Consider the following 15,234-nt stretch of genomic DNA (forward strand, 5'->3'; position numbering starts at 1 on the left):
GGTAAGTACTGACTTACCATTGTGTCACAGAGACACAATTCAAAGGAAATGGATTGAACTCAAATGAGATGTGCACGTTAGTTTGGCATTTTACCAAGTGCTTAGTGTTTCTTGAATAGATAAATGAAATGGAAGAGGCTATGAAATGATAAATACCTCTCGTAGGAAGGCCTGGAAAAATGGAGGGCAGGGGGAGAGGTTGGCTTTATTTATCACCTTGTAACAAAAATTTTTTTTTCTCTACAAACTGACAGTGCATTTGTATTCTCTAAACGTTCCCATTCACCAGTTCATTCGGCTTGTCTCCTGTGTACTATTATTATATGTGACATGAAACCACTGAGTGAAATAGCACTTTCACTTTCTTTTTCCCTTACTCTTCTTCAGGAACTACTTCATTTCCAGGTGTCTGATTTGATCTTATACCCTTTATTGACTCAGGACTTTTATTGTCATATTTTTTATGCCATGGCAGAAGGAATAAGTAAAGGCACAAGGATATGTATTTCCTTTTAGAAACCACTTTTGTAATCTGTGACAATGCCTCCTATCTTTGATAATTTTATTTTTATTATTTTTAATAGTATTGTACCAGTGTTAATTTCTTTTGAAATTTTTTTAATGTTTATTTTATTTTTGAGAGTGAGAGAGACAAAGAGCATGAGTGGAGGAGGGGTAGAGACAGGGAGACACAGAATTTGAAGCAGGCTCCAGGCTCTGAGCTGTCAGCACAGAGCCCGATGGGGGGCTTGAACTCACAAACTGCAAGATCGTGACCTGAGCCGCTTAAGTCAGACGCTTAACTGACTGAGCCACCCAGGCGCCCCTATTTTATTTTTTTAAATAAAAATTAAAAAAAAAATTTTTTTTTAAATTTATTTATTTTAAGAGAGAGAGAGAAGGGAGAGCACAAGCAGGGAGAAGCAGAGAGAGGGAGAGAGAGAATCCCAAGCATGCTCTGCACGGTCAGTGCAGAGCCCTATGTGGGGGCTCAAACTCATGACCTGAGCTGAAATCATGAGTCAGTCGCTTAACCGACTGAGCCACTCAGGCATCCTTATAATTTATTTTTTAATGTAGAATACATAAATACATAAATTCATTTAATTAAGATACCATGAACTCTATTTTAAAAATACTTGCTTAGAATTTGAATACTAGCTGTTAAAGTAATTTTAACCATGCCTTAAGTTTCTAAAATGTCGGTAATATTTCCTTGTTGAAGGTTTAGCAGCATAGTTTTATTAATTCAGTTGCTAATACTTCTCTGTGGCTACCCCTGCCCTATTTAATAATGAATACTTCATGACGCTCAATAGCTTGACTCTTCTAGTTGGCATTTTGAAAATTTGAGTTCTTTAAAAATAGCTTTATTTAGATATAATTGACATATAACACTACTGTGTAAGTTTAAGGTGTACACCACCTTTTTTTGGGTACATTTATATATATTGCAATGTCATTACCATTGTAGCATTAGCTAGCACCTCTACCTCATCACATATTATCATTTTGAGTGTGCATGCATGTATGGTAAGAGCAATTAAGATCTAGTCTCTTAGCAGCTTTTAAGTTTGTAATACAGTATTTATTGACTGTAATCTCTGTGCTGTGCATTAGCTCTCTGGGACTTAGTTATCTACTAGTTGCAAGTTTGTGCCTTTAAACAACATCTCCCTAGTTCTCACATTGGCAGTAGAACTCGGCTTCACCTGAATGTAATATCGCTGTTCTTTTGGCAAAGGATGGTCATTACTGTTTATTTTGTCCCCTGTCCATTTTTACTTACTTGTGGGCAAAAATCATTGCCCGGCTTTTTCCTCTTTCCTCTACTCTTCAACTTGTACTTTACCTTTTAATCTTTCCTAGATAGTATTCTCTGATCTGAGGTGATCTCCTAATTGGTTTATCTAGCCGCTTCATACTGCTTTCTCCACTCTGCCAGCCTAGTTTTGTTTTTCCAACTTGATACTCATTTCTGCCATGAGTTCTGTTACATACCTTTAAGCGTAAAATAATATAAACAGCAGAAGTACTTCAGTTCCTCCAAAATACATGTTTGAAAAGGACATGACTGCTCATAGATCTGCAGTAACCATTGTCTCTGATATGGATGGGTTAGAGTGGGGCCAGGTTTCCCATTTCAGTTTTCTCTCCTCAAATATATTTTACCTGCAAGAAATCCTTTCCAACCAAAGAGCATCTTTTTTGGTGTTCCCATAACAGCTAGCTTTATGAAGCATTCAGTGTATCTGATGGCACATTAAAAAAAAAAAAAAATCATCATTTTATCCCCTTTGTAAAATATATATTGTGTGCTCCTTGTATTTGTTATTGGTGTAAATATGTCTTATTTTGATAAGAATACAAATTGTAGACTGCTTGATTTAAAGAACTTGGAAAAGAAGTCATCCTGTACTCTGATCATTTGTGTACACAGATTAGACACATACTAGAATCAGTGTTTTAAAATTTCTGGTCAGTTGTATACCTGTACTTTGGTAAAATACAATAGAAATGAGCTGGGAGACAAGTAGGACACTGTGACAGGAAAAAAGGTGTGGGATAAAGGGGTTCTCCGTGGATGCATGGACGGAAGATCATACGTTTTGTAGATCTTAAGGGGTTAATAAACTAGTTCATTTGTTAACTGATTCAGTGTTGGAATAGATTTCTCATTTGTTGGCTTAATTCACTTTTTTGTAGGCGGTAAAGTAAGCAGCAGGTTTTGGGATTGGGAGGTGAAAAGGCTTTGAATGGAGAAGAGTCCTTTGGGAGTTTATCGAGTTGGAGGTACCTGAGGGACATCAAGTATTGGTAGAGACAGATAGAAGTCTAGAGCCAGAAAACAGGGCTGTGAAAAGAAGTAATAAGACTTGGAACATCTTCAGTATTACAGTGTCTTTTGTCTGACTTTTTTGTTAAGGATACTTTGAGAGGAGACCAGATGGGAAACTTCCTTTTTGAGTAGAGATTGCCAGGATGTGTTAGCTGTTAGTTACTGGTGTGCAGTAGAGTTTCTCCTCAAAACAGTTAGGAATAATCTTGTATTACAGAGAATCAGAAGAACTTGAGTTTGAGGGCTGTGAAAGAACCTCAGTCAGATCAGCTTAGCCAGCAGAGGGACTTGACTCCTAAGCCCTGCCAAAACTTGCCAGTTTCGGTTCTGCATCTGCTTCTCAGAGACCAAATCCCTAAAGTGCCATCATGTCTCAGGACCTTTTCCTAGTCTCATCCACTTATCATAGACTGTTAGGTTTAGGAATGAATTTGTTGGCTTTAATTTGTTCTTTTAGAATTGTGGCAGTCTGTAACAATGAAAAAAGTGACTTGTAAGAGTACGTGACGTACCTTCCCTTTTCTCATTTAAAATCGCCCGCAAAACCCTCTTTCATAAGGGCTGTGTAAAAATAAGTGGTTTCCTCAGCTTGAAGTACCTCTCTCTTCTTTTTTCCCTCATCTACATCTTTTGGATTCCATTATGGAATTGTCTTTTAAAGTTCTTCTGTTTTCTTTTTTAAGTGTGTTTATGTTTTTAGAGGGTGTGTGCGGGGGACAGGGGGCAGAGAGACAGACAGAGAATCCCAAGCAGGCTCCACGCTGTCAGCTCGGAGCCCGACACAGGGCTCCATCCCCTGAACTGTGAGATCTTGACTTGAGCCAAAACCAAGAGTCGGACGCTTAACTGATTGAACCACCCAGGCACCCCTGTCTTTTAACCTTCTGTGAGAACATGAATGTCAGTGAGCCACGTATTCAGTTTTGTAGATGTGTAGCCATAGCAGAGTGCCTGGCGTTGCCATCATTTTATTCCGAAAAGGCCATGCCTGTGCTAATTGAATATAGTCAACAGTATCAACTACCTTGCCTACTTGGTCTGAAGTAAAGTTTTCGGGGGCAAGTACACAATTTAAAAACTTGAAAATAGTGGCATTTAACCCCAATTGTGCATTGGAAAAACTTACAGAAGCTTTTTTTTCTGGTCTGCAGGCTGTCAGCCCCAACCCACTGAGTCAGAACATCCGAGATTGGATCTGGAATCCAAACATTGCTCCAAATTTTAATAACTTATACATACATAAATAATTTCTTAATTACAAAAACAAGTTATATCACTGCTTGTCTTCAGGATTGGGACTATAGTTGAAGGGTTCTGTAATTGGAAAGATTTATGAGATAGGACAGACTCTACAGCTAGAAGGAAAACAATTTAAAGAGAAATAAAGTCTTGAAACTTGAGTTTTCCATGTTAATTACATGAATATAGATTCTCTTCCTCCAGATAGAAATCAAGTTCCTTAGTCTATATAAAGCAAAATGCTGTGAAGTTATTTTGAAATATTGAACAAGTGAAAAGCTTTCAAAACAAAAGGTAACTTTGGTGATAAAAGCGTCAACAGAAATTATTATGAATAGAACCTTTTTGTTCAAGTGGACCAGAAGCGCTGTATAAAAAGAAAATCACCATAACATTAAAAAAACATGTTAGGTAAATCTTGCTTGGAAATTAATTTTCAGTAGAATGCTTTCTGCCTTGAGGTTTGTATGTAGTCTTTGAACTGCAGAAGCCTCTACCGCATAATAACTATTTCACACAGCAATAGTCAGTTTCAGTACTGCAGTATTTCCGGGTGGGGTCCAAATGTTTCCTGGCTGCTTCTGTTGGTGGCAGGGATGGCTGCTGGATATTTTACCTTGGTATTTTCAGTTCCTGGGGCTGATTATTATAATTGATAGTCATTTCTCCTGGTTTATATGTTAATAGGTACATCTCTTTTGCATCTGGTTTAGATACTAGAAATGAAACTGTGAGGTCATGTCATTCCCACCCCAGTCCCTCATCTGCCTGTAGTTTACTGCAAAGCGTATCATTGTTTTTCTTTGTATGGGGTAGTTTTATGTTTTTAGTTTTCTTAGTTGCTTATACTTCGTAATTACTCTGTTCAGTTCTTTCATTCTCACATGCATGTTTTTGAATATGTACTCTTTTGCCAAGTAATTTTTCTAATACTGTTGCTATTTGAAAATGTTTAATATTTCACTGTGTTGTGGGTTTGAAATGATACATCAGTGACTTCATTGGTGCTTTTAAGAGTGATTGATAATTATGTAAACATGGTCCAGAACTGCTTCTGCCAGGTTTCATTGCAGGACCTTGCATATTGATAGATGAAATGTAGTCTAGGCAATTTGAATTATGCATCTCTGCTCTTTGTGGGATGTCATTGTAATAGTAAAACTAACAATACTGCCATCTCGAAGTGTGTTTTTTTACAGGTCAGTTTGTATCCTTTGATGGCTCAGTTAGGGAAGGTCTGCTTGCTTGCTCTTATCTAAATATAAGCATATGCCAACAGGATCGACTAGACTTAAGAATGTCGGAGAGTCTGAATGTGTGGCTACTGGGCTCCTCTTTTTGCCTAGAGGAAGACAACTGATTATAAAGCATGCTTCGCTTTCATAGTGCTCACTTTTTATTTCCTTTATAGAAGTATAGTTGACATACAGTGTTATTAGATTCAGTTGTACGAGTACTGTTTAAAATAGTCTGGGATCTATTGCTATGGTAGCACACTAAAGGGATGTTTGAGTGTATATACAATCTGCTTAGTAGGGCAAGGGAAAATAAAAGCAGTTCCTTGTTTTTGTTTTGTTTTGTTTTTTAATAAAAGCAGTTCTTGAAGTGCTCAGATGTTGGATCTTTTTTTTTTTTTTTTCACTTAGTCAACCATGACACATAACTTTTCATTTGTTTCGTTGATCATTGTATTCCTAGTGCCTGCATTGGCCTAAGGACATTATAGACACTTGATAAATATTTGTTGAATGGATTAAATATTTAATAATTAAGGGTTATAGTCATTTTGTTAGTAGTTTGTCCAGTCAGAATATTACAACCGTTAAATTTTAAAGAATACTGCAGATGTAGGCTAGCCTAATTATGCTTGCACAATAACAGACGTTTGTGAAGGAATATGATAGCTGCTGTGTTCATACCAAATGATGCCTTCTCATCTTTCTTTCACTGTAATACTGGGTAGCTGACATGAGTTTGTTTTTGGTAATGGAGGGTTCTAGTTGGCCAAGTGTAGTTTTGTTCATTCTGTGTTGAAATATAGTACTGAAAGCTTGCTAATGATTATTTCTTTCGATAAAGTCTTTTGGAGTTTACATCCAGAAGTTGTCATTAATGTGTATCAATTTTCAGTTTGTCCAATAGTTGTGAGAAATACAACTGTTTAGATATTTGGGTTGTGGAGAATGAGCTTATTGTGGTCAAAATACTTTTTTAATGGGTTTGTGCTTTGGCTGTTGATTACTTTTAATGTTAAAACTTGTAGAGAATCAGAAAATTTGAATATACATATATGGAAATATTTTTATTCAGAGTTCAAAGAGATTTACTTTTTTTTTATCTTAAGGATTTTATACCAACTCTGGTACTCGTTTTTCTTTCTTAGTTTATACACCAGATTTAATGTTGATAAAGTAGATGTCACATGTCACCCAGTGTCCTTGATCATGGTTTGTGTTCTTAAAAATTCATGTTATCCACTGAATTTAGCATGTATTTTTTGGGCAGGTTTATATGATCTTGTTATAAATGGGTACTGTAAACTATTCGTGGTTTAATGTTGCCTACATATATAATAGCATATGCATTCTAAAAAGAAAACTATATTTCATAGAGGAGCTTGAACACAGGCTATTTCATGCATCCTTGGTAGTATTTCAGATAGTTTTTTTTCTTAATGTTTGTTTATTTTTGAGAGAGAGTGTGAGTGGGGAGGTAAAGAGAGAGAGGGGGGGTCAGAGGATCCGAAGCAGGCTCTGCCCTGACAGTAGAGCCCCGTGTGGGGCTGAACTCACAAACCATGAGATCATGACCTAAGCTGAAGTTGGGCACTTAACTGACTGAGCTACCCAGGCACCCCTAACTTTCAGTTTTTTTTTTTTTTTTTTAATTTTTTTTTTTCAACGTTTATTTATTTTTGGGACAGAGAGAGACAGAGCATGAACGGGGGAGGGGCAGAGAGAGAGGGAGACACAGAATCGGAAACAGGCTCCTGGCTCTGAGCCATCAGCCCAGAGCCTAACGCGGGGCTCAAACTCACGGACCGCGAGATGGTGACCTGGCTGAAGTTGGACACTTAACCGACTGCGCCACCCAGGCGCCCCACTTTCAGTTTTTAAAATAATGGTCTTAAACTATTTAAACTGCTCTAGACCTGATACTTACTATTTACCTGAAGGCTTTTTCTGAAGCTTTTTTCATATAAGCAAAATTATACATACAATAACTTGATTAAAGTTAATTCTCCATTCTCACCTGTCTCAAGAAAGTAACCCAGCAGCAGGTTGTCAGCAATAAATGTACAAAGTAATTCTAGCTGTTTGTCTAGTGTGTTTTATTAGCCTAGCATGGTTTCATGATTATGTTAGACCTTATGTACTGGAAATTAAGGCACATGTATATGACTGAATTTAGTGCACTGATTTTCTCATTCTCTTCTTGCAGCATTTTCAGTTAGCTTTGGTTGACTGCAATCCCTGCACTTTGTCCAATGCTGAAAGTAAGTATTTTTAAGTAATAGTTTTCTACATGTGTTCAGATCACCTCATGGCAAATAATAGTAGTAATGATGGTGATGATGATGATGATAGTGATAAACTCCTTTGCAATTTTTCTTCTAGAATTATTGAATCTAACTGTATTGGTTGCCATGGCTACTTGTACAGATGGAACATGTGAGACCAGTTATTGTGAACAGCCTGTGTCTAAAATAGATATGCCAGTGAACTGGGTAGTTGAATTAAAATTGTCTTCCCTAATGAACAAGATTGATTATGCATTAATTATATCATAGATGACTTGGGGGGATTAAAAACAGGGTTTGCCAGTGTTTTAGGAAAAATAAGTATACAGAGATTCTTACGTGGTAGCTCACCGATTCTTGCTGTGTGGTATTAAAATTATTGGTAATTATGAATACTCCTTTGATTTTTTTTTATTACAGCTTTACACATCATATATAAAGTTTGAAGTGACATTTTTCAATTAATTCAGAAAGAATGTGTGTGAGAAACCTGTTCCGATAACAGTGGTTTTCTTCAGTTATTTTCTGCTTCTGTGTACGTCTCTTTCCAAAAGCAGATTGGGTTGATTATGATGTGTTTATCAATATGCATGTGTTGTCATATTTAGTGTTCTCTACAGTATAGCCAATAAAAGTTTAAAGGATATCCATTGGGTTCAAGCTCGATTTCTTTAAAACTTTCTTGAAATATTAAAATTTTAATTAGAGTGTATGAAAAATTGAATCATTCTTAATGAAAATTTCAGGTTAAAGGATTCTAGGTTTTAGAAAGTCGGTATTTTGCTCTAAGTGATTTCGTGTTTTAACTCCATAGAATGACATCAGGTGAAAAGTAGTGTCAGTGTTAAAAATGCCTAAGAAAATGATTGCGTACATGAAAAGACTGTAGAAGTTAGAATGTAACTTGTTAGTACACGAATTATGACATGGTGTGGATTAAATCATCGTCTAAGCCAGACCAATTATATCATGCTTCTACTGGAGGCAGTTTCCTGAGAAAACATAAAAGATTTCTGTTTTCTTTAAATGAAACTCAGGATTTGCTACCGATCAGTGTGTTTGCTGAATAAATGGTGGCAGCAATATTCTAGTTTCTAAAACAAGGTTAGATTAGAAAAAAGTTTAACTCCGATACATTTATTAAATGTTAATTTATACTTTTTCCTTAATTATATGGGAGTAAGGGAACAGCTCGTTTTCATTTAATTGGTTATATCTTGTACCTTAAAGCTAACTCTCATAACTGTATGTCTGTTTGAATGATAACTTTTGAGGGATGTTTCATAAACTTTAGACTAATTATTTTGGTAAATCCTCATTTTATTCTGCTCTGTTGAAGTTAAATCTCAGTTGTAGGTCCTTGCTCTTGCTTGAGAGGAAGACACCTACATCTGTAGAATGAGTACCATTGGGCAGAAAACTTTTCCTGTTGAACGTGAAGAGGATATTCGAACCATCATGAATACATTTTCAAGTTTACTGTGTCTCTCTCTCTCTGTATGTTGTTGAGAAGGGAAAAGGAGGGAGGGTAACCCACATCCTGGTTTGCCTGGACTCAGGACTTTCTGTGCTATAAGGCTGGTTGCTGTGATGGAAGGGAACAGGCTTTATTTAGAGACATTAGGCCATTATAGTTCAGTTGATTTGGGTAGTTTATTTTAGGCAGTCTGTGTGATTACATGATAGCCGTGGTAATGGCTGACGTCTCACAGAGCACTAACAAATGTAGATTACTTACTTTGAGCCAGACATTATTACTATTTAAATACCAGGCTCTTATTATCTTTGCAAAGCGTATTTCTCTTTGAATTTTTAACGTCATCACCTGTTTGTGTATGCCACAGACCTTGACTACTCTTTGAAATCTTCCATGTTACTTTGTGATACTTCAGACGATCAGAAAATTATAGAAAGTAAAGTAAGCTTTTAAAAAAATGTCTATATGAGATATTTGTATTTTATGGCACAGTTCATTTATGCAATTAAAAAGTAAGTAGATACACTTATTGCGTCTAGAGCTTTTTAAGAGGGGTTAATTACAGTTGGTGTTTTAAAAAGCAGAATCATGGTGACGTGAGACTTTTCATTATATGTTGGTCCCTTGGGATAAAATTGTTTCCTCTAGATTTAATTAATTCTCTTAATTCTAAAAATAATATATAATTTCTGAATAAAGTTTAATTTCAGAACCTTTTACGGCAATCTTTGTTAAAAATTTCCACTTCTAATTGAGACTTGCCAAGTGGAGCTTTTTTGGTTGTATGGTTATATTTCACTTGAAGACGATTTTTAACAACTTAAATATGTGGTGACTTTCACACTACAAAAGATGACACTGGATTTAGTAATTCATTGCTTAGGGGGGCCCTAGATGGAGGGCCTAGGGACTGAGCTTGGAGGAAGTTAAAGGCGGTAGTGGGATGCTAGCTAGCTAGTTCTTTTCTTCCTTATCACCTTTATTAGAGGTGTAAGAAGATAGGAAATGAGTATAGTTTTCCATCCCTTTCTCGTTCTCTTAGCCTAGTAACCCAGTCTCCCTCCAGTGATGCACTGAGGTGAGATTTGGACTTGAATCTCAAGGAGAGCTGTATTGGAAAGGGGGAGTGCAGAATAAGAAAAGCCCTCAAAAGATATGGATAAAGGGGATATCTCTATATGTAGAAATTTTGTTATTATTTTTATGTGTTTTTCACAAAACTGATTTTCATTTTCTAAAGATACTTGTTTTGCCTCATCTCTGATTAATGTGTGATATTTAACAATTGTTTATGGAGAGAGATGTAGTATTTACTTTCGATCCAAAAATGTTTGGTTTTAAAGTTCATTATATATTTCATTTGTTTGTTTTGCTTTTTAGGGTTACTTAGTTTAGTTCTTCCCAGGTGCTGGTCGAGGGAACAGGTATCAGAATATCTTGCAGAACCCATTAAAAAGGCAGCCTTCTAGGCCTTGCCCCAGGCTCACTGAATCATAATCTCAGGAATCTCTATTTTTAACAAACCTCCCAGGTGAATCTTACTGTTAGGAGAATCAGTGAGAGAGTTACTTCATGGTGCATCCCTCAGTGAGTACTTGATGATAGATGTGTGGATCTTGTTTTCAAAGATGCACATAAACATTTTGCATATACATTTGATAGGCTCCCAGACTCTTTGAAATCCAGCTGTGAAATCGAGGTAGATGGAACATTTAAAAAAGAGGTTTGTCATTGAAGAATGGAAATTATAGCGTTAAAGTAGCTAGAATCCAGTTTTGATTTCCTGGTTCATTGTTGCTTTTGTTGCATCATTCATACTTTGGTGATGCAGTATATCAGGAAGACCTGCAAACAGAACCTGAAGTATATTTATTTGATTTTCAAGACATACTTGTTAATCTTGTGACTCTTTACTATTCTTGCCTTCTAAGTGGTTTGTCTTTTTTTTTTTTTTTTGAATAATTCTGAACAACCGATAGAGAAATGCAACAACTCATTTCCTCTGTGTGTTGTTACTAGAGTCATCCTGGCTTATGACTTCTTTATAAATGTTGTTATGAAATACGGTATAAAGAATTAGAGGCTTTCTTTGGTTCTAGTACGTTTTTTTTTTTTTTTAACCGAAATACTGACTTTACTATATTTTATTGACATGGACCTCTGTTTTTAAAATACCATGTTTTGATATGCATAGATTTATAAGAGTTTTCTCTGTTTGCTTAATCTTACAGTTTTGAATGTTGTAAGGAATATACTCACTTGCTATAGATTTTAATGTTGATTTTAATAATTAAACTGACAAATTTTGATAATTACCAACAACGAATACATGTGGCACAAACAGCTTCTTGTGTCATGTTCTTGAGTGTGTTTGCTTGTGTATTTTGTCTTATTAAAAATAAAAGTTATGTTCTGTTACTTAAATCTCTATAGTGTAGACTGTGCTTATGTTTGGCATTTTATATTCTTCTTTAATTTACCCTAAACACTACTCTAATGGTATTGATTTTTATTTTCCATCATCTTTGCAGTTCAATTTCACATTGCCCACTTATATGAAACCCAGGTAAGTGTTTTAACTTACCTTACTTAAGCAAATGTGATCACCCATAAGTGAAATCAGACATGTATGTATTTTAATGGGATTCTGGACACTGTCTCCTTCATATATTTTATATTCATTAAATGTGATCAAGATTTTACTTAGTGAAACAGTACTTGCTGTGTATGAAGAAGTTTCATTTAATATGTTTTGCCTCTAAACTTTGAACTATCTGTAGCTTTAAATGACGGTGTTTAAGTTTTCTCTTATTCTCTTTTTTTATTATTTTCTTAATGTTTATTTTTGAGACATAGAGCATGAGCGGGGGGGAGGGGCAGAGGGAGAGGGAGACACAGAATCTGAAGCAGGCTCTCGGCTCTGAGCTATCAGCACAGAGTGCGATGTGGGGCTCAAGAACCCACAGACCGCAAGGTCTCGACCTTAACCGACGGAGCCATGCAGGCGCCCCATGTTTTCTCTTATTCTTAATGTAGAATGCCTAGTTTTCTTTGCAAAATGTTTATAGGTGGTTGTTATAATGCATTGCTATTTAGTTTTACTTTTTCTTAAGAATGAAATATTCCTTCCACGTGTCACCATTTAAAAGCCATATTAGAGTCATCTCTTGATCTAATTACCAATAAATACTTTTATGGTTGCTATACTTACAAACCTTTTTTTGTTTAATTAGAACATTTTGTTTTTGTGTATGGCAGACTTTGCTTAGTTGTCTGATAAAAGGCATAACACATAGACATTTACTCTAGGCAGTAGCATGGAAAATCAGTTATAATTTGATATGAAAGTAAAATATTGAGTAATCAGAGTTTACCCAAAACATAAATTTTATAACCACTCTTTAGGGGAAAAAATACTGTCATATTTGTGCATCTGTTTTGTAAGGTCTCTTTAGTTTCAATGCCACCATGGAGGGCTTGAAAAAATTAACATCAGATTCCTGGACACTTCGATCTGCTGTGCCCCTGATTCCCCCAAAACACATGGGTGTGTGTGCCCTAGGAAGAAGAATTTATGCACCCTACTAATCTAGGGATTTTATCAACCTTGAGAAGATGTTTGTGAGAATTACATCAGCTTGTGGATCAGCCTTTACCTGCCAATGCTAATCCCAGCTTCTGCCAACTGCTGATTTTTGCCAAATCAGCAAGGGCCCCAGGGGGAAAGCAGCTACAGAAATCAGGTTCCTCTCCAAAGTTGTTCTTTCTTTGGAGTCGTAGCCCCTTCTGTTCTCATTACCTCAGGAGCTCTCTGCTGCCTTCAAAATGAGAAGTTCTGATTTTTTTTTTTCCCTGAACTTTTCTAGTTCTTAGTGAACTTTGGCAATAGCCAAAGCCGAAGTTTCCTCACTTTTATTTTTAATGAGAGTTTTTGCTGGTGGTGGAATTATCATATTTGACCACTTTGAAATTTACATTCCATTGTCTTCTGGCTTTCATTGTTTCTCATGAGAAGTTGTCTGTTAGTGTTAATTTTTTTAATCTTGTGAGGGTAATGTGGGGACAGGGCCCTCCCTCCATCGGTTCTTTCATTTGATACATTGTAGTTCCCATTAAGATTAAACAAAACAAAACCAGAAGAACAAAATTCATGGCAAGGAGACTGTGTAATTATTAGGTGACAAAAGATGACACTGTAAGCATATGAAAAATGCTTATACTTTCTATACTCCCTATAGAAAGTAACTTTTTTATAGTTCAGCTAATTGTAGGAATATTTATAAATATGGAATTTTGAAGTGTAAATTTAAGTAGTCCTATGTGGTTAATGGCCACTGCTAGGTACTCAAAATAATTGAATTAAAGTTTCTTTATATAAAAAGTCTCCCTGCTAATAAATGTAGACATTATTTAGTATCACTTTACAAACCCCGAGGGCCCTATACCCACATTACCTTTACAGGGTTAAACAATAAGACTGTGATTAAGACAGAAAAGTGAGGGAATACTTTTTTTACTAGAGTGGTTAAGGAAGGCCTCTCTGAGCAGGAGCTATTTGGGCTGAGCCCAGAAATGTTTTGGTTAAATTTAATCATAAATATGGGTTAGGGTTACTTTATTTTTTAGCATTTTAAAAAATGTTTTAATTTTTATTTTTGAGAGAGAGAGCACATCCATGCATGAGTTGGGGAGGGGCAGAGAGAGTGGGGGACAGGATCTGAAGCAGGCTCTGCGTTGACAGGACAGAGCCCGATGTGGGACTCAAACTCATGGACAGTGAGATCGTGACCTGAGCCAAAGTCAGACGCTTAACCGAATGAGCCACCCAGGTGCCTCTAAGCTTTACTGAGGTGTAACCGACAAATAAAATTGTAAGATAAACTGCACAGTGTGATGATTTGATACACACACACAGACACACACACACATTGTGAAAGGATTTCTGCAATTACACGCATTGCATTGAGTAAATTAACACACCTGTCACCTCACCTACCACTCCCCACCCCCGCCAGATTCTACATATAAGTGATACCATAAAGTATTTGTCTTCCTCTGTCTGGCTAATTTCATTTAGCATAATGACTTCCACGTTCACCCATGTTGTTGCAAATGACAGAATTTCCTTCTCTTTTAAGGCTGAAATACTATTCCATTATATTTATATACCACAGTTTCTTCACCCATCTTTCCACCAACACTTAGGTTGTTTCCATGCCTTGGCTGTTATCAGTGATGCTGCATTGAGCATGGGAATACAGATATATCTCTTGGAGACAATGGTTTTGTTTCCTTTGAAAATCTATCCAGAAGTGGGATTGCTGGATGATACAATAGTTCTATTTAGGTATGGATAGTTTTAATGGAATGTCATCTCCCACATACCTGTTTTTGCTAGATTTAACAATTAGATTCTCATAGGTTGCTCGGTGTATTGTCATACCATCTCTAAATACATTTTATTTCTCTGTATAATGTCATATGTCCAAGTATAGACACATATTATGTCATGTTAGGAATTGTTCTTGGAAAACTATATCAGTTATTCTTTTCACATTCACATTTAAGTTCCAGTTAGTCAACCTACAGTGTAATATTAGTTTCAGGTGTACTATATAGTGATTCAGCACTTCCATACAACATGGGGTGCTCATCATAGGAAGTGCAATCTTTGATCCCCATCACCTGTTTCACCCCCCTCCCCCTTCCCTTCCCTTCTGGTAACCATCAGTTTGTTCTCTATAGTTAAGAGCTTGTTTCTTGGTTTACTTCTCCCTTTCTTTTTTTCCTTTGCTCGTTTGTTTCTTAAATTCCACATAGGAGATATAGTATTTGTCTTTCTCTGACTGACTTATTTCATTTAGCAGAATACTCTCTAGCTTCATCCACATGGTTACCAATGACAAGATTCCATTCTCTTTCATGACTGAATAATATTCCATAGTATTTATATATATACCACATCTTCATCCATTCATCGATGGATACTTGGACTGTTTCCATAATTTGGCTATTGTAGGTAATGTTGCTGTAAACATAGGGGTGCATGTATCTCTTTGAATTAGTATTATTGCATTTGGGTAAATACTTAGTAGTGCAATTGCTGGATGGTAGGGTACTTCTATTTTTAACTTTTTGAGGGACCACCATACTGTTTTC

At 36.2% G+C, this 15,234-nt stretch overlaps 1 protein-coding gene across 8 annotated transcripts in view; it reads left to right on the top strand.

The window, feature by feature from the left end:
• The window catches only part of KDM6A (lysine demethylase 6A), a 208,130-nt gene that overhangs the window by 114,837 nt on the left and 78,059 nt on the right, over positions 1–15,234 (top strand). For all 8 annotated transcript variants that reach the window (XM_045471883.1, XM_045471885.1, XM_045471880.1 and 5 more), the window contains exons 7-8: positions 7,520–7,574; positions 11,607–11,641. In XM_045471883.1, coding sequence (XP_045327839.1) covers positions 7,520–7,574; positions 11,607–11,641 — 90 coding nt within the window. The remainder of the gene's footprint in view (positions 1–7,519; positions 7,575–11,606; positions 11,642–15,234) is intronic.

Source organism: Leopardus geoffroyi, chromosome X, assembly GCF_018350155.1.
Source record: "Leopardus geoffroyi isolate Oge1 chromosome X, O.geoffroyi_Oge1_pat1.0, whole genome shotgun sequence".
Taxonomy (NCBI): Eukaryota; Metazoa; Chordata; class Mammalia; order Carnivora; family Felidae; genus Leopardus; species Leopardus geoffroyi.